At 39.0% G+C, this 20,000-nt stretch overlaps 1 protein-coding gene across 2 annotated transcripts in view; it reads left to right on the top strand.

Moving 5' to 3' along the window:
• bzw2 (basic leucine zipper and W2 domains 2) overlaps nucleotides 1–20,000 on the top strand; it is a 65,326-nt gene that overhangs the window by 23,266 nt on the left and 22,060 nt on the right. For both annotated transcript variants that reach the window (XM_028817024.2, XM_028817026.2), the window contains exons 3-6: nucleotides 3,455–3,631; nucleotides 10,548–10,651; nucleotides 15,086–15,151; nucleotides 17,041–17,176. In XM_028817024.2, coding sequence (XP_028672857.1) covers nucleotides 3,455–3,631; nucleotides 10,548–10,651; nucleotides 15,086–15,151; nucleotides 17,041–17,176 — 483 coding nt within the window. The remainder of the gene's footprint in view (nucleotides 1–3,454; nucleotides 3,632–10,547; nucleotides 10,652–15,085; nucleotides 15,152–17,040; nucleotides 17,177–20,000) is intronic.

Here is a 20,000-nt window from a genome sequence, read left to right as displayed (position 1 = left end):
GTAAGGTTACTTTATGTAGAAATTTTGTGGAACAATGCCAAGATGGACTATTTTTGTTGCTGAAATTAAACCCAAAATGCAGTAAAGATGTTCATTATGCAGAAAATATTTTATTTGAGTTGACCAGATGAAAGTTTTGGTGGTAATTAACATGCAGTGTGGCACAGTGGTACAGCACATAATGTGTCAGTACTTTATTCTCAGCTGTTGTTTCTTACTTGTGACATTTACATGTGCTGCTTATGCTTGTGACTTTCCAATTAGAGGCAAACATTATTCCATATTTATTTGGTTGTCCTCTTTTTGTGACCTTCCCTAAAGTGGTGGTATATAACATGATTTTTTTGCTGTCTGTCCAACATGTATCCAAACAAGTAAATAATTTAATTTGTAATATATTGTTTCAGCAGTAGAATGACGGCACCAGTACCCATGTAATATTCACCCAGAGCTAAGGTTTTGTGTATGTGTGTGTGTGTATGGACTGATTTCAGCTTTCTAATATTGTACTGAAATTAATAATAAATTACATTACTTGATATTGCAAAATGGGGCGGCACGATGGCGCAGTGGGTAGCGCTGCTGCCTCGCAGTTAGGAGACCCGAGTTTGCATGTTCTCCCCGTGTCTACGTGGGTTTCCTCTGGGTACTCCGGTTTCCTCCCACAGTCCAAAGACTTGCAGGTTAGGTGATTCTAAATTATCCCTAGAGTGTGTGTGTGTGTGCGCCCTGTGGTGGGCTGGCGCCCTGCCTGGGGTTTGTTTCCTGCCTTGTGCCCTGTGTTGGCTGGGATTGGCTCCAGCAGACCCCCGTGACCCTGTAGATAAGATATAGCGGGTTGGGTAATGGATGGATGATATTGCAAAATATTTTTAAAAAAATTGTTTTTTCGCCCTCAGAGATGGGATGGTTACTGGTTTTCTCAATTAACCACCATGAAATTTTGGCTTGTTATTACACTGTTTCATATTATAATTATCATGATTGCCATGTTTTTACATAACGTTTGCTGAAACGTGCATAATCGTGCATATGTAGCATGCTGATTGGGCATCTAGTGCAATAAAATAATTATGACAGAGGGCAGTGACACTTTCAGACCTCTTTCACCCATCAAAGAGGACTAAAGCCCTATTTGGACAGTGTTTGTTTTACATCATGCGGTGGGGTAAAAAAATGATTCCCGGAGGACTTCTGTAAATGTAATCGTGTCCATATTGTTTACATTAGTAACTTTTTACTGACTGCGTGTTAACATCTCTGTAAAGATTACAGAGCTTTTTATATTCTGTAAAAAAAGTCCATCAAGAATAATCCCAGGTAATCTAGTCCTGCACAGATTCACATGTCAGTAAATTTCTGTCATTTGAGCAATACCTAGAATTCAAGGTAAAGGATTCTTGTTCTTTGCTGTGTAATTTGCCAATCGCTTCAGTGTTACGTGTTTTACTAAGTATGTGACTACATATGCATTGTCTTAAATAAGTTACCCATGTGTCTGCACTGTTTATTGCAGTGGGTGATCCATCAAGTGTATTTTGTTCATTCGCATTGCCAGTACAAGTCTTAAAACATGTTACATTTACATCCAGTCTTATGAATTGACCAAGAGTTAAACTTTGAATAAAACATTCACATAAACACATATATTGGAATAGAGTGATCCAATTGGACAAGGTAGTGTAAACCTTAAATAACATTACATGAGGGCCTGAAATTAGGCACAGGATTATGCAGTTTTCAAAGTATATTATGTGACTGATCAGACTTTGTTATTGCTTGACCTATGTAATGGTCCAGAAATAGAATATCAACTGGACCTGCTGTTAACTGGTAGACTGCATAACACTCACCAATGTACCTTTAAAATATATGGCAAATGTGCTTTCACACAGACTATACAAATGTACACTGGTTTGTCTTCAAAAACCAAATGAATGACACAAATTTAGCATTTGTATATCTGTGTTTAGCAATGAACAGTGCCATTTTGCCCATCCTGCCATCCTTCGAAGCACTAAATACATTTTATTTTTGGATTAACAAATGGAATATTTTATTTAATTGTCAGTGTAGACAAGCCAAATAGCCACTTTGTCTGAAATGTGTCTTGATTTTTACTTGCTACAGCTGTTATCACTGCTAGTGTGCATAGTCCTTTATGCATAACTGTGCATGGTGCATGCAGCATTTACCCCTGTGACCGTCAACTGTGTGAATAACATGAATGAAAGAATGAATGAATGAATGGTTAAACGCACATCTCTGGATGTGTTTGACACAATCAGAGAATGAACAAGAAGCCCCCATTCCTTTTTAAGGACTGTGTAGGACACCGTATTTAAAAACTGATTCATCACGCCCTCATTTTGTCTCCTCTTACATCTTTGTGATCCTACAAGTTAAATGATTACAACTCTCATCTGATCAGTGATATCATTGCACTAACAGCACACATAAAGCTATATCAGAGCTAACTCTGTAATGGGATAAAAATGGTAATAATAAAAGCCTGTGTGTGTGCTTTGGCTTTATTTTATTTTTTTTTTAAATATTGAGCATGATTCCCGCAGTAACACACTGAAATTCTGCTGCCTGTTTTCAACATACATTGATGTGGTGCTGTATTATCAACACCATGATCCATTTTTATAGGGTCTTTATTTTGTTTATTTGTAGTCTTCTTTTTGTTCTTTCAGTTTTTCACAACACTGCTTAGCATTGAGGATAATTCCTATTTCAGTCAAATGTGACAATTTTTTTTTTTTTTTTTTTTTTTTTTTAATTTATCATTTTGGATGAATGACTCCAGTTCCTTTTGAATATCATCACCCCCAAACACCCTTAATAAAGCCTTAACTTCATTATCCGTCCATTTTGCTGTATTCAACCCCATCTTTACCAATAGCTCTCTAAAGTGCAAATTAATAACAAATTTCTAAGATAGCGCCAGTGCTTGTGGTCAACAATACATCTCCGAAGCCCCACCCACGATAGTCCTTAATTGATTGAATGAATAAAAAGTGCATACCCTGGATTACGAGCTAAATAAAATACCAGAAACTACCACCAGGAACTACAAGTGGCCAGAGTTCTTGCAGTGGGAATGCTACAACAGTTCCTGAGTTTCTAAAAAGTCCCTGGTTCCTGATAAAGGTTGCTGTGGTAGGAAAGCACCACATGAGTTATTACAATAGAAAAAGTGCATAGAACAAATGAAAAACTGTAAAATATAGAATTGCAAACTGCCTTATTGTGCTTGTATTTTACACATCATGGATATGAGAATTTAAAAAAAGGTCTACTAAAGTGTGGTCAGTAAAATGGGGAAAAAATAAATAAAGGTTACAACCATTCTAATAGAAATAAAGATTCTGTTGGAAATGCATTTTAGTTTTTAAATTGCTTTCAAGATATTGATGTAGCAGTTAATTTTTTTTTTTTTTCCATGCAGATGAAAAAGAGAAGTTTGAGCCAACAGTGTTCAGAGACACCATTATTCAAGGCCTTAATGACGCTGGGAATGATTTGGATGCTGTAGCCAAGTTTCTAGATGTTACAGGATCAAGACTAGATTACCGCCGCTATGCAGACACACTGTTTGATATCCTTATTGCTGGCAGCATGCTTGGTATGTATACAGTTTACAGTAAACTTATTTTTAGCTGATCGATAGAGAAAATGGTGGTGTTACATGGAACAAAGAACAAGGTTATCTTAGAAGGCTGAAACTAGTTTTTCAGAGGAAAACAACTGATAAAATAAAATGACTGCACTGTTTTAAACTCCTAACTTTTAAGAGATTATATATTACCTCTGTCTGTGATGTGTAGGCTTTATTAATATTATTTATTATTACAAGAATAAGCTCTAGTCCTCACATCCTTGAATAAAGAGGGTTTGAAAAAGGACAAAGGGATATTTTTTTTATCACTTTTTTGCATTGCCACTCCAAATGACAATTTGATTATAATGTAAGTTTCATCACATGTAATTCCTGAAGCAATGTGAAATCTGAGATTAGGAACTAAATGAGCTATGGGAGTAATATAAATCATTTTAGTCCAGATCTGTTGCCTGTTGTAGCTTGTTTCCAGTTACACTGAAGATGATTTGAAATATGCTTTACTGTGCTTTACTACTCTGCTGGAAAACTGTCTTATAAAGCTATCTGGCATTGAAAGGGTCAGTATAAATAAAGACTTTGTTTAGTCTAGTACCACATGTTTAATAAACCCAATTTAGGGAGGGATTTTTAAGTATCGCTTAGCATTTTCTGAAGGACTGTTTAATGATTGCTAGCATCTAATACTTAATACAACATCCATTTATGAGATTGGTACCTTTGACTTTCAGGTTATCAGTTAAGTCTTGGCATCTTGCAGAATCATTGCTTATGTACAGACACAGACTAGGACTTATATTATTAGCCTCTGCACTTAAATGGTAATGTAAATTATTACCTGTCAAATAAAAAATACAATGAGGTCATTTAGGGTTTTTAATTTAATTTGAATATTTATTACTTGAATGCAGACAGTTTTATGATTTCGGCCTCTTGTGAGAGCTATGTTTGTCACGCGGGTATGGATGTCTGACTGCTGACACTTCTTCATTCTTTAAGCATTGTGAAAACAATGCTTTTTAGTGTTTTGTATAGCTTTATCTGTTGTTCTAAGCTGGTGCATTGCTCTCTTTTTCTGAGCTTTGGGAAGTGTTATTATGTGGCTTTTCTTAAAATTTTTTTGGGTTCCCTTGAATGTATATAGACAATTGATGTCTCTCAATTGGGGGGTTGGGTCAATGATTCCAGAAATAACATACATTTCCCATTTTAGTGTGAACTAAACAATTTGATTTGTTTTACCTTTTCCACAACACCATTATGTTTATCGCATGCACCACCATTTTGTGGACTGTTTGTTGACATGCTGCTAGGCTGCCAACCCAGTTGTAAATGGCTGTGACATCACGGGGTCTTGGGTATAATGGTCACAATGAGCACTTCCTCAGTGTCCAAGATTGACAGATTAAAAAATGTGTGTGTTAGAAACCTTTGCCTATTGTCTTTGTGGTGTTCAGATTCTAGCTTCTGTTTTAGATTTTTGAGTTCTGGTTTGTGATTTCGGTTTTCACTTTCTTATGAGTTTGGCTTCTGGCTTTGACCTTATCTTTTTCTGACTATGTTTATCTCCTGGAACTTTTCATTAAAACTATGCAGTCTCACCCTGAGACAGAAAGTAAAGGTCCATTTCCCCATCTGCACACATTTTAACTGAGCATAATCTTCAGGTATAAGGAATTTCTTTGACATCAGTACTACTGCTTTGAAGCTTTCCTGTTACCATCTTTTTTTTTTTTTTTTCACCTTTTCAGTGACATTTGATAAAATAAAAATGGTTAACACATAGACACAACTACGCAGATTATGTTGATTGAACCTATTTCAGAAGCACTAAGTACAAGGCAAGAGAGCCCTGGACGGAGCACCAGTCCATCACTTACATATTTTAGCTATTTTAATGTAAATATTTTAATATGTTCATGCTTATAATTATAATTCTATATGCTTATAATTCTAAAGTTGTTTCATATATTTTTAACAAATTCCTGAATTTGGACCTGATTTAGTATTTTTAAACATTGGCCAGCTATTTGCATTATATACTGTTTTTAGCTTGTTGCTTTAAATAAGTTTACATTGTTAAAATCACAGAGGGGTTACTTATCTGATCATAGTGAGCGTCAAACTGGGTGTACTGATGTCATGAGAATAGGGTATGTTTGTCTCAATGAGAAGACGTGTATTGGAAAAAAATCAAGTAAATGTAAACAGCTGTATGAATATTTTATATATTCAAAACAACTTGAAATGGACTTAAATGAAAATACAAACATGAACTTCATGTTTAATGCAAACTAATAAAACAATTTTGATGGCGAATGATGTAGAGAATAGTTCCATTAATGTGCCATGTGTTTTTTGTGTGTAGAAAACATGACATGTGCTCACAAGTATTAACTAATACTATGTGATAGAAGCATGGTTTTTAAAGATGGTCCTCAACATTTAATTTTTTTATAAGTTAGCTTGCTTTATATTTTCCTTCCCCATAGACATTTTGGAAAGAGTAGTTAGGTTGTTTAATTTTTTTTTTCCAATTTGTGACAGTTACCACAGTGCTAAGAAGACACTGCTGTTTCAGTGTCAGCTCTACCTTTGTGCTCATAATAGAAAAATAGAATAGAAGCAAATGGAAACTTATTTGTCCCTCTGCATAACAAAAGCTGAAATACAAAAATACCTTGTTTGATTGTTATTAAGATAGGAGTCTGGATAAAATGTGGAATTGTTTGGAAACCAAAACCTGCAGAATAGTGTTCAAGATGGAGATTAAGAACCACTGTGCTAATTTTGTGAACAGAGCAACTCCCAAGTAAACATTTGTTTTGTGAGGTTGTCATTATGTTGTTATACAGAGTCATAAACGTGGCAAGAAGGGAAAGTAAGACCTCCAAAAGACCACAAAGCAGAGCAGGCTCCCCTCTGACCTGCAAAGAAGAGATTCACATAAATTCTGCCCACCACCGACTGCATCCAGCAGTCTGGGACCTGATAGGGAGGGGGTGCTTTTTAAAATTTAAAAACACACAGTGAGTCCAAACTATATCCAGAAATGCCCAACAAGGAAGAGAGTGACTGTAAATTTGTGGATTGTGAACAATAGGCATTACTGAATCTTGTATTACAATGTATTATGTAAAAATGTATTACAAAAAATAGAAAAATGCAAGTAAATTCTCTAAAGAGCCAGAAAGGATTTGCCTAAAATGCAATCCAAAGTGAATAAGTCCCAGTACACGATCCAAAACCAAAATCAAAAAGCAATATGTACTAGACTATAAAAGTGGGAAGTGGTCTGTCAGGTGTGTCATTATGGTGGCGCAGCCTCTTGTGGTTGCATTGTTATTAACTGTAGTCAAAAATCCGACTATTGTAAGAGCCACATTTTAGATAGTTATTGCTAAATTGATAGCAGTATTTTCTTAGTTATGTTAAAATGTTTGCCTATATATTGGTGCATAGCCAATGGAACGCTCTATTATAACCCCTACAAGTTAAATTGTTGATGGAATATTCTAATTATTTCTTGTCATTCTGACAAGTTCAGTTTTATGATCTGCCTTGCAGTTGGTTAAGCCACGAAGGGCAAACCATTTTAAACATATTGAACATACATACAGAACGTAATGAATGTACTGAAGTGAAGCCTATGTAAGTTTGCCATAGAGAAATAACACAACTTTTAATTATATAAAGTAATAGAAGTTTAACATGAGAAAGCTAAGATTTTAATGAAACAGAGAAGAAAGCTGTTTGTTTCGTTTGGCCTTTGATTCTGCGTGTGTAATAACTGCTGCTCGATTTTGGGAATCTGGAAAAGACGCAGCTACAACTATAGTAATAAACCAATGCAACATTGTCATTTGCAATGCACTTGTCTTTGGCTGATATGTGGTTTCAACTGGCTGAACCCTAATCATCATGTGGATTGCACAGTTTTCCATAAACAAGGAACTAGGCCTAAAAGTAAGTGCTACAAAACAAACCTTGCTGTTGTCTCCTCTTTGTCTCAATCTATAGTGCTGGCCTATAAAACAAAAATTACAATAGTTATATATTTCCTAAACCTAAATCCTCTTCATTACATGGTTTCTAAAGCTTTTGATCAGACATGCAATGAAGGATATCACTGTACTGTACTCTGTACACTGCCGTTAATTGTTGCATCCTACATTCCAATGTGATTAACAGCAAAGTGTTACAGTATACTTAAAATGACTTGAAATGATTAAGTCTTTGACCTTATCACTCATTATTACTAGTATTTTAAAGGATGGATACAGATTTCAACTCGCTCCCTTTGAATTGTTTCCATTTTTTAGAATAACTAATTAGACCAACTTCACAGACTAAAAGGAAAGAAAAGATGATACAAAGTGATTCTGCATTTGCCAGTCCATTATAAATGTGTGCACTGTTGTGTTGCAACCTGCCAGCTTTGAGATACAGGATTTTGTGTAACACTTGCAAATCTAATCAGAATATTATTAGGATTTTATGTTGATATTTAACTTTTAGAGTGTCCCATTTAAAACAAGTGACACTTTTGGATAGCTTTTATTGAGCCAAGGATAACAGGAGTGATTTAAGTTTGTTGAACTTTATAAAATCTGTAACCTTGAGTCAGAACACTTGGATCTCTGTGTGTGTATGTATGTTATGTATGTACAGTATATGGTGTGTGTGTGTGTATAGGTCTTCAATCAAAATGTAATACAGTAATCCCTCCTCTATCGCGGGGGTTGCGTTCCAGACCCCCCCGCGAAAGGTGAAAATCCGCGAAGTAGAAACCATATGTTTATATGGTTATTTTTATATTGTCATGCTTGGGTCACAGATTTGCACAGAAACACAGGAGGTTGTAGAGAGACAGGAACTTTATTCAAACACTGCAAACAGTCTATTTTTCAAAAGTTTAAACTGTGCTCCATGACAAGAAAGAGATGATAGTTCCGCTTCACAATTAAAAGAATGCAAACATATCTTCCTCTTCAAAGGAGTGCGTGTCAGGAGCAGATAATGTCAAAGAAAGAAAAGCAAACAAATCAATAGGGCTGTTTGGGCTTTTAAGTATGCGAAGCACCGCTGGACAATGCAGCTGTTAGGAAGGGAGCAATGTAAAGGTAGCCTTTCAGCATTTTTTTAGAGGAGCGTCCGTATCGTCTAGTGGTGCGAACAGCTCCCCCCAGTCCCTCCGTCAGGAGCACAGAATGTCAGAGAGAGTGAGGGAGAGAGACAGAGAAAAACAAACAATTAAAAATCAATACGTGCCGTTGGAGCTTTTAAGTATGCGAAGCACCATGCAGGATGCATATCGCTTGACAAAACAGCCACATTTAAGCCTAGCAAGGAAGAGAGCAATGTGAAGGTAATCTTTCAGTGTTTTATGAGGAGCGGACGTATCTTCTAGGGGTACGAACAGCCCCCGTGCTCACAATATATTTGAGGAGTTTTATTTAATAGGTAATACGCGCTCTGGTTGGGTAGCTTCTCAGCCATCTGCCAATAGAGTCCCTTGTATGAAATCAACTGGGCAAACCAACTGAGGAAGCATGTACCAGAAATTAAAAGACCCATTGTCCGCAGAAATCCGCGAACCAGCAAAAAATCCACGATATATATTTAAATATGCTTACATATAAAATCCGCGATAGAGTGAAGCCGCGAAAGTCGAAGCGCGATATAGCGAGGGATTACTGTATTGGATATAGGACACCTGAGGGGAAAGTACCACAATAGCCAATTATCCAAAACCAACTAGCTCTGTAAAGTGGTGGGAAAGTACTTTTTCCTCACTGTGGGATGCTGTTTGCTTTACACTGGACACAATAGATCCCATGTCATCCAGAATACTCCAATTTTGTCTCATCTATCCATAGAGCATTCTATCCAAAAGGCTTGAAGAACACTGAGGTGTTTCCTGGCAAATTAAAAGCATTTATGTTCATCTTAGTTTGCAATGTTTTCTAATTTGTTACTCTATATATAAACCCAACTGATATTTGAGGCAGGAGACAACTGCAGGTATTTGGATGTTTTAGTAGGGTCTTTTGTAATTTCCTTTGTTTTTATGATGCACCCTGGGAGATATTTTGGCACACCTGTCACTTCCAGGAAGACTCCTAATTGTTCTAAGTGATTTCCATTTGATGAAAATGTATCAGACTGTGGTTAAGTGGAATATCAGAGCTTTACAAATGGCCTTGTAGTTTAGACTTATGGAAATCAACTCACAAGTGATCACCTCAGGAAGTTCCTTATATTTGTAGCATTATGTCCTTCTTAAAAGTCTGAGATGGAAACTTCACTATAGTAAGGGTTCAAATAAAGGGAAGATGAGTCTATCAGTTTTAAGTCAACCAAACAAGGGTGCAGTTACTTTTTCACACACAGTGTCAGTTGGTGTTGGATAACGTTTTGTGTTCATTATGTAAATATATTAAAAAGTGTTATTTGTTGTTACTCCAGTGCTTGTTTACTTTTACCACAACTACATGAGGCAAACCTCTGCCATACAATTTATGAAACAATTTCCTCTTGCTTAAAGTTTTAAAGATGGTGTCTAACATCAATATGATATAAAGATTTTTTTTCCCTTTCTAAATTAAAATGTCCTTGATTTGTCTATATGCTGCCTAATTTAAAAAAAATTCTGTGCGAACTGATAATACTCAAGCCATGTAAAAATGTTTAATGCAAAGTTTTGATGAAGTTTTGTTTACAGTGTAATTAAAATAAACTGTCAAGTAATGTTCTACTGCACATGAGTAAGTTTATTTATAAATAAGCATTTAATTGGCTACTGATACAAAGTCTTTAATATTTAGTAGTTGTCCTATACTTATCCTAATGTGAGCTCTCATATTGAAGGATACAGTTTTAAAGAGTCAACATTTTTAAGTGTGTTTCTCTCATTTTCTAGCCCCTGGAGGGACACGCATTGATGACAATGACAAAACCAAGGTGACCGATTACTGTGTATTTGCTGCTACTGAGGATCACAGTACAATTCGCAATTATGCTCAGGTAAGAAAGTAAAAGCAAATGAGTGTTGTGACTCAGTGGTTCTACTTAACCCACTTATCTGTTAATACTACTAAATCCTCAGCAAAGTCACCTTGTAACTGCTTATAAGTCTTAATTAGTTTTGTGAACCTCTTAAGACACTTTTGGAAGTTGATATATTGAATAAAAGAATAAAATGCTGGCCACTGAAAGATGAATTGCTCCAACACCATTTAATACATAAATAAGCATGTTTTCTCTTTGTCATTTTTTGTTAAGGATGTCGGTTGTCTGGTTCTTGATCCGATTAACAATTGCATAATGAAATATGATTATCTATGGATTAATTGTAGAGTAGGTCCACTAATTAAGCACAATTTTATTTATACTGTTAATTATCTTTTAACTCTTTGTTGTGGTCCCCTTTTCTGTGAGTGTAAGGTGAGTATTAGTCTCAGTCAGAAATTGCACATACAAAAAACATATTATGCTCTTTCATCCACATCTTACATTAGTATGTGCTAGAAGGAAAATTGTAAAGGAAATATTAGGCAGGTAGGTTCACCTAAATTATTTTAACATTAATTGCACATATTACAAGGGTATCACCCCTCCTTTAACCGTCACCTTATCGTGGTGGAGGGGTTTGCGTGTCCCAATGATCCTAGGAGCTCTGTTGTCCGGGGCTTTATGCCCCTGGTAGGGCCACCCAAGGCAAACTGGTCCTAGGTGAGGGATGAGACAAAGAGCGGTTAAACAAACCTCCTATGAAGAAAAACAATTTTGGACGGCGTTTTCCCTTGCCCGGACGCGGGTCACCGGGGCCCCACTCTGGAGCCAGGCCTGGAGGTGGGGCTCGATGGCGGGCGCCTGGTGGCCGGGCCTGCACCCATGGGGCTCGGCCGGGCACAGCCCGAAGAGGCAACGTGGGTCCCCCTTCCCATGGGCTCACCACCTATGGGAGGGGCCAAGGAGGTCGGGTGCAGTGTGAGTTGGGTGGTGGCCGAAGGCGGGGACCTTGGCGGTCCGATCCTCGGCTACAGAAACTGGGTCTTGGGACGTGGAATGTCACCTCTCTGAAGGGGAAGGAGCCTGAGCTAGTGCGCGAAGTTGAGAGGTTCCGGCTAGATATAGTCGGACTCACCTCGACGCACAGCTTGGACTCTGGAACCAATCTCCTTGAGAGGGGCTGGACTCTCTACCACTCTGGAGTTGCCCCCGGTGAGAGGCACCGAGCAGGTGTGGGTATACTTATTGCCCCCCAACTTGGAGCCTGTACATTGGGGTTTACCCCGGTGGACGAGAGGGTAGCCTCCCTTCGCCTTCGGGTGGGGGGACGGGTCCTAACTGTTGTTTGTGCGTATGCACCGAACAGCAGTTCGGAGTACCCACCCTTTTTGGAGTCCCTGGAGGGGGTGCTAGAGGGCATACCTTCTGGGGACTCCCTCGTTCTGCTGGGAGACTTCAATGCTCACGTGGGCAATGACAGTGAGACCTGGAAGGGCGTGATTGGGAGGAATGGCCCCCCTGATCTGAACCCGAGCGGTGTTTTGTTATTGGACTTCTGTGCTCGTCACGGATTGTCCATAACAAACACCATGTTCAAGCATAGGGGTGTTCATATGTGCACTTGGCACCAGGACACCCTAGGCCTCAGTTCGATGATCGACTTTGTGGTCGTGTCGTCGGACTTGCAGCCACATGTCTTGGACACTCGGGTGAAGAGAGGGGCGGAGCTGTCAACTGATCACCACCTGGTGGTGAGTTGGCTTCGATGGTGGGGGAGGATGCCGGTCAGGCGTGGTAGGCCCAAACGTGTTGTGAGGGTCTGCTGGGAACGTCTGGCAGAGCCCCCTGTCAGAAGTAGCTTCAACTCCCACCTCCGGCAGAACTTCGACCACATCCCGAGGGAGGTGGGGGACACTGAGTCCGAATGGGCCATGTTCCGTGCCTCTATTGTTGAGGCAGCTGACCGGAGCTGTGGCCGTAAGGTGGTCGGTGCCTGTCGTGGCGGCAATCCCCGAACCCGCTGGTGGACACCGGCGGTGAAGGATGCCGTCAAGCTGAAGAAGGAGTCCTACAGGACCCTTTTGTCCTGTGGGACCCCGGAGGCAGCTGATAGGTACCGGCAGGCCAAGCGGAATGCGGCTTTGGTGGTTGCTGAGGCAAAAACTCGGGCGTGGGAGGAGTTTGGGGAGGCCATGGAGAATGACTTTCGGACGGCTTCGAGGAGATTCTGGTCCACCATCCGGCGTCTCAGGAAGGGGAAGCAGTGCAGTGTCAACACTGTATATGGTGGGGATGGTGCGCTGCTGACCTCGACTCGGGATGTTGTGGGTCGGTGGGGGGAATACTTCGAAGACCTCCTCAATCCCATTAACATGCCTTCCAATGAGGAAGCAGAGCCTGGGGACTCAGAGGTGGGCTCCCCCATCTCTGAGACTGAGGTCACCGAGGTGGTCAAAAAACTCCTTGGTGGTAGGGCCCCGGGGGTGGATGAGATACGCCCGGAATTCCTCAAGGCTCTGGATGTTGTAGGACTGTCTTGGCTGACACGCCTCTGCAACATCGCATGGACATCAGGGACAGTGCCTCTGGATTGGCAGACCGGGGTGGTGGTCCCCCTCTTTAAGAAGGGGGATCGGAGGGTGTGTTCCAACTACAGAGGGATCACACTCCTCAGCCTCCCTGGAAAAGTCTATTCAGGGGTCCTGGAGAGGAGGGTCCGTCGGATAGTCGAGCCTCGGATTCAGGAGGAACAGTGTGGTTTTCGTCCTGGTCGCGGAACAGTGGACCAGCTCTATACCCTTAGCAGGGTCCTGGAGGGTGCATGGGAGTTTGCCCAACCAGTCTACATGTGTTTTGTGGACTTAGAAAAGGCATTCGACCGTGTCCCTCGGGGATTCCTGTGGGGGGTACTCCGAGAGTATGGGGTACCGGCCCCCCTGATAAGGGCTGTTCAGTCCCTGTACGATCGGTGCCAGAGCTTGGTCCGCATTGCCGGCAGTAAGTCGAACCCGTTTCCAGTGAGAGTTGGACTCCGCCAGGGCTGCCCTTTGTCACCGATTCTGTTCATATCTTTTATGGACAGAATTTCTAGGCGCAGCCAGGGTGTTGAGGGGGTCCAGTTTGGTGGGCTCAGGATTGGGTCACTGCTTTTTGCAGATGATGTTGTCCTGTTTGCTTCATCAGGCCGTGATCTTCAGCTCTCTCTGGATCGGTTTGCAGCCGAGTGTGAAGCGGCTGGGATGAGAATCAGCACCTCCAAATCCGAGACCATGGTCCTCAGCCGGAAAAGGGTGGAGTGCCCTCTCAGGGTTGGTAGTGAGATCCTGCCCCAAGTGGAGGAGTTCAAGTATCTCGGGGTCTTGTTCACAAGTGAGGGAAGAATGGAGCATGAGATCGACAGGCGGATCGGTGCGGCATCCGCAGTAATGCGGGCATTGCATTGGTCTGTCGTGGCGGCTCAGCTCTCAATTTACCAGTCGATCTATGTTCCTACCCTCACCTATGGTCATGAGCTATGGGTAGTGACCGAAAGAACGAGATCGCGAATACAAGCGGCTGAAATGAGTTTCCTCCGCAGGGTGTCTGGGCTTTCCCTTAAAGATAGGGTGAGAAGCTCAGTCATCCGGGAGGGGCTCAGAGTAGAGCCGCTGCTCCTCCGCATCGAGAGGAGTCAGATGAGGTGGCTCGGGCATCTGATCAGGATGCCTCCTGGACGCCTCCCTGGTGAGGTGTTCCGGGCATGTCCAACCGGGAGGAGGCCCCGGGGAAGACCCAGGACACGCTGGAGGGACTATGTCTCTCGACTGGCCTGGGAACGCCTTGGGATTCTCCCAGAAGAGCTAGAAGAAGTGGCCGGGGAGAGGGAAGTCTGGGCATCTCTGCTCAAGCTGCTGCCCCCATGACCCGACCTCGGATAAGCGGGAGACAATGGATGGATGGATGGACAAGGGTATCATTTCTATTTTATTTCCAGCTTTTTAAAAGATATGTTTGTTTCTAATTTGTATCTTCTACCCTTCACCATGCATGTCCCTATGGTAGTTTGAGGGTATTTTATATGTACACTATGCCTGCCTTGTTTCTTTTCTATCCATCCATTGAAAACCTTTTTCACTATTTCTTTGGCCCCCTATACCCCTGGCATTAAAATGCATTTTTATCGCCACTGAATCCAGATGCAGATTCACCTGGATTATGTTTACATTATGTGCCTTGGTGGAGATTCAATGCCTAAAAATATCACATCAGCTTGGCCTTATGTGGTGGTTGTTTGTGGATAGGAAACAAATCTGTATTTACAGGTGAGTTAAATACAGTCCCTATCATCCATGATAAGTACTTAAAGTGGTCTGTATCATTTGGTCAGAATCCTGTCACAAGTGCATTTATACTTGTGCCTTTTACATTTTTTTAAAAACTGCTATCTGATAATATTTTTTTTCTCAGGTGTTCAATAAGCTAATCAGGAGATACAAATATTTAGAAAAGGCTTTTGAAGAAGAAATAAAAAAGGTAAGAAGTTTGGTTGTTGAGGGGTGGGGAAATTTGTATGACATAAGTACTTTTTCAAAATTTAAACCTAAAAGCAAAAAGAAAGTTTGTTCCATTAAACTTAGTGTTCACCATGTCATAAACCCTGGTTCAATTACTGCAAATGTTAAAATGACCATGGAAAGTGGTAAAGTTCTATTTGGTTATTTTTAGGTTGTATGAAAACAGTAATTTAGAAGGACATGAAAATTACAAACAATATGAAAATGTCTTATGCAACAGATCAAAAATTTGACCAGGACCATTAAGAATTTTTTTTTACTTGTCAATACAAATTTCTTTGGTGTAATTCCTGAAAAACTAATATAAAAAACAGACCAGAAAACATATTTTTTTAAATTTAAAGACTGCATTTATTCAGTCTTTGTACAAATTTCGCATTCTATTCACATTTTCTCCACATTATTCAGCGCATGAATTTATAACACTGTCAAAACTTCTGCATCTTATTTCAGTTTCTCAAAAGGCTCTTGGCATTCATTTTGCTTTGTTGACTTTATATTTTATATCAGTGTTTTCACGATGCAAATTTATTTTTAACTTTATGTAGCAGCTACAACATAACCTTGTTATCATATCTTCTTTGTTGCAGTTTAGCAGCTGTGGTTAATCTTTTAGATTAACATGTTGTGCACATTCATTAGTTTAGCTTTTTCTTAACTACATGCTTGTACATTTTGCAAAATGTATACTGATTTAAAATGATACTTGCAATTTGCCATATAAGACTTTTTTTAAGACTGGTTAAAATAAAAAATAGAATATTCAGCAGTCTGGAAATGGTGAATTGGTAATATTTGGCAATGTTTATTAATGTGCACAATATAGTGTTCACAGTTAACATTGCTTCCCCGCACCTATCTTTGCCTCATGTAATCCATTTTTGTCAATGATGTAAGAGTGCTACTAATTTTGAAATTTCAATATATAGTATCATGTACTAATTTAGGGACATATTTATTGACTTTATTTTTGACAGCGTTTTATAAAGTCTGCATACAATCAAAGTATCTTGGTGTGTTAGCTGTAATCACACTGAAACAGGTTATACTTTCAGGTACAGTTACAGAAGAGATATCCATAATCGTTTCAAATATTTGACAACCAGTTGTCAAACATCCCACTTTCAGATATAGGGACACTGAATGAAACCTGTGAATTTACTTTCATCTAGAATAATAATGTTTTATGAATGTTGTCTGCTGTGTTTGTGGATGATGAGATGAAGTGGTAGGGAATACAAGATGGTCTCCTTTAACCATGATGATTGGCTAAAACCTCAGAATGGTGAAATATGAGATGAGAACACTTTCATTTTTGGCATAAAGAATACTTAAAGTGAAACTTGAATTGTTTTTTGTCCAGAGATTCTGAAATGTCTAAAAGGATTTGGAGTGTATTTCCTGGTGGACCTGGTAGAGTGTCCCCATTCAGCATGATGATCACTAACTGGAAGAACACCTTTACACAAACCTCTGTATTACAGTCTAAACATCTGTATTACAGACCTAAAAACTAAAGGAAATTGAATACTCCTTGTAATCACTGAAACATCATTCTTGGTATCCTCTTAATTGCCTGAAATACCAAAATTGACTTTTTGTTGTATTGGAAATTGGTATTTTGGAGTTTTTCAAAGGCCAGCATGTTTATATGCAGTGTATTTTGTATAACTACTGTAAGAATTCTTTAACATCACTAGCAAGAAGTAATTATTGTTCAATGGCTACTTTTTAAGGTAATTATCAGGTGTTTTGTGTTCAATAGAATTAATGGAAATTGCATATGAAATTGCTATCATTTCAGTGCTCTCCCAGATATTTCATTCGTGTTTATGGTTTTTTTTTCAGCTTCTCTTATTCCTCAAAGCCTTCACAGAACCAGAACAGATGAAACTTGCAATGCTCACTGGAATTCTTTTAGCAAATGGAACACTTCCTGCCAGTATTTTAACAAGCCTGTTCAGTGATGCCCTTGTCAAGGAAGGTAACTAGTAATTTTGTCAATTAAATCCACATATTACGTTGGCTATGAATTACTCAAGACTTCGTTTTTTCAATAACTTGATCTGAATTAGCAGTAGAGATTTTTTGGAAACAAATTAATTAGAATATAGGTGCTAGAAGCCTTGAGCTTTATTTACATATTCATCACAGTTGTATATATTAAATTCATAATGTTTAACTGTATAGTCAGGTCCATAAGTATTTGGACAGTGACAAAATTTTCATAATTTTGGCTCTGAACAGCACTGCAATGAATTTGAAATAAAGCAGTCATGTGATTGAAGTGTAGACTTTCAGCTTTTGTTTAAGGTGCTTACCAAAACCTTTATCTGTCTCTGTGAACTCAAACAGTCCACCATTAATATAAGAAAACAAAAACAAACCCTTCAGAGAGACAGCAGAAGCACGAGGAGTGGCCAAATCAACCATCTGGTACATTCTTAAAAAGAAGAAACACACTGGTGAACTCAGCACCAGAAGGTCTAGAAAGCCACAGAAGACAACTGGGCTGGATGAATACAGAATTATGTCCTTGGTGAACAAGAACCCCTTCACAACATTTAGCCAAACCAAGCACACTCTTCAGGAGGTAGACCTATCATTGCCAAAGTCTACAATCAAGAGAAGACTTTATGAAAGTAAAGACAGAGGGTTTACCACAAGATACAAACCACTGGTAAACCTCAAGCATAGGAACGGCAGATTAGACTTTGCAGAAAACATTTTTTAAAGGCCTGTCCAGTTCTGGAACAATTTCCTTTGGACAAAGGAAACTAAAGTCAATGTACACCAGAATGTTGGAAAGAGAAGAGTATGGAGAAGAGAAGAAATTTGAAACATGGTGGAGGCAGTTTTATGGCATGTTCATGCATGGCTGCAAATGGAAGTCTGTCACTAGTGTGTATTGATTATATGACTGTTGGCAGATGTAAATGCTGTAAAACTGACAACGCTTCACAGTACAGATGGACAATGAGCCAAAACATACTGTGAAAGCAATCCAAGTGTTTTTCAATGCAAAGTAGTGGAATATTCTTCAAAGGCCAAGTCAATAAACTGACCTCAACCCAGACAATAGAGATGGCCATTGGTTCCAGACTTCGGGCAGTCATTGACTGTAAAGGATTTTCAATCAAATACTGAAAATGATCATTATATTTATGATTATGTTAGTCTGTCCAAATACGTTTGAATGTCTGAATATGGGGGGACCATGTATAAAAATATCTCTGTTTTCTAAATAGCTCATGCAATATTTTTTTACACCCGTTGAATTAAAGCTGAAAGTCTATACTTCAATCACATCCTGATTGCTTTGTTTCATATTCATTGTGGTGGTGTACAGAGCCAAATTAATGGAAATTGTGTCAGTGTCCAAATACTTATGGACCTAATTATATATAAGAAAGGTTGATAAATGAAGAAAGGAAATGGGCAAAGCAAAGACACTACTGCTCTTGGGAGTTAAAGAGCAGTTGTATCCAGACTGGTATACTGTGAACTTGAATCAGCCTTGTTCATTCTAACCTGTCTAGAGTGGTTTACAATTTTGTGCATGTTACTGGATATGCTGAGGAATGGTGCTTAGTATTTTCATTGTGTACAGAGCATTTCCAATATTCAGACATGATGAAATCAGTTCTGAAAAACTGATTTACTATGCAGAATCTGGCATAATGTATAGAATGTGTCATGATATTCGTCTGATTTTTCAGCAGGTGTAGATCACTTGCACAGAGGGTTTAATCAACACTTGTATAGTAGTTGGTCTAAATAAACAGTTGAATTAGATTGTGGTGATAGCTGCTAACTATAAAATAGTCAGAAAGTAAGATTTCAATATCTATTTTAAAATGATAAATACTGTCCTTTCAAATATATTTAAATGTAACATAAATTCTGGGTACCCCATGTACATATGTGATGTGTTTTATATGTTATTTTGCTCATGGTGCATCAGTAAAGCTTAAAGCCTCCCTGACTAGTGCACAACAATTCGTTAAGATACATGTGAAAGCTGCAGTGTAAATAAATGTAACACATGAAGACATCACCCTTCGAAAAATAAGTACTGACCAATGTACAAAGTAACATGGTCGAAGAGAAAGGGGAACAGAGCACCCTTCAAACTGCCACTTTACCAGAAATGAACATAAGAAACCCAGACTTTGTATAAATGAAACAACTGAATGTGCTAAACCTTTCCTTATAGTTAAAGTAGGTGGCTGTATTTAAAGCAACTTTTTTTAAAATAAAAAAAAAAGTGTAAGTTTAAGTGTTAATCAGGATACAACTAAATAGTGATGAGTGAACCCCACAGAGTTTGCATTGCTGTGGGTTGAAATCATTGGAGAATGAGGAACTGAACTAGTTTTTAGTTGATTCTAATGGTGCAATGGTCTTTTAAGTGTCCTGGAGAGCTAGGAAACCATCTGCCAACTATGCTGGTCTAATTATTGCAACCAAAAATGTGTGCTAACCACTGCATCACCATGCCTCCGACAAAAAAAAAAAGTTGCAGATGGAATGAATACCACAAATAAAATAAAGCAAACCACCACAAATTAGCAAAAAATAAAATTTAGATCATAGTTCTCACATAGTTCCAGTCTCGAGCATACATTAACTATGCAATTAAGCTGTTGCATGGGATGTTTAAATTCCATTGTCAGAAGTTGCAGCTCGAGGTGCAGCCGAAATGTCTTTTTTGTTTTCATTGTATTTGTGCAGATGTGTCACACTTTTTTTTTCTTCCATGAAGAAGAAAGAAACACATTTTGAACAGTGATAAATCTTTCATTATT

The sequence above is a fragment of the Erpetoichthys calabaricus genome, chromosome 13 (assembly GCF_900747795.2).
Source record: "Erpetoichthys calabaricus chromosome 13, fErpCal1.3, whole genome shotgun sequence".
Lineage (NCBI taxonomy): Eukaryota > Metazoa > Chordata > Cladistia > Polypteriformes > Polypteridae > Erpetoichthys > Erpetoichthys calabaricus.
The sequence above is the reverse complement of the archived record's forward strand: the minus strand, read 5'-3'. Positions and strand labels throughout refer to the sequence as shown.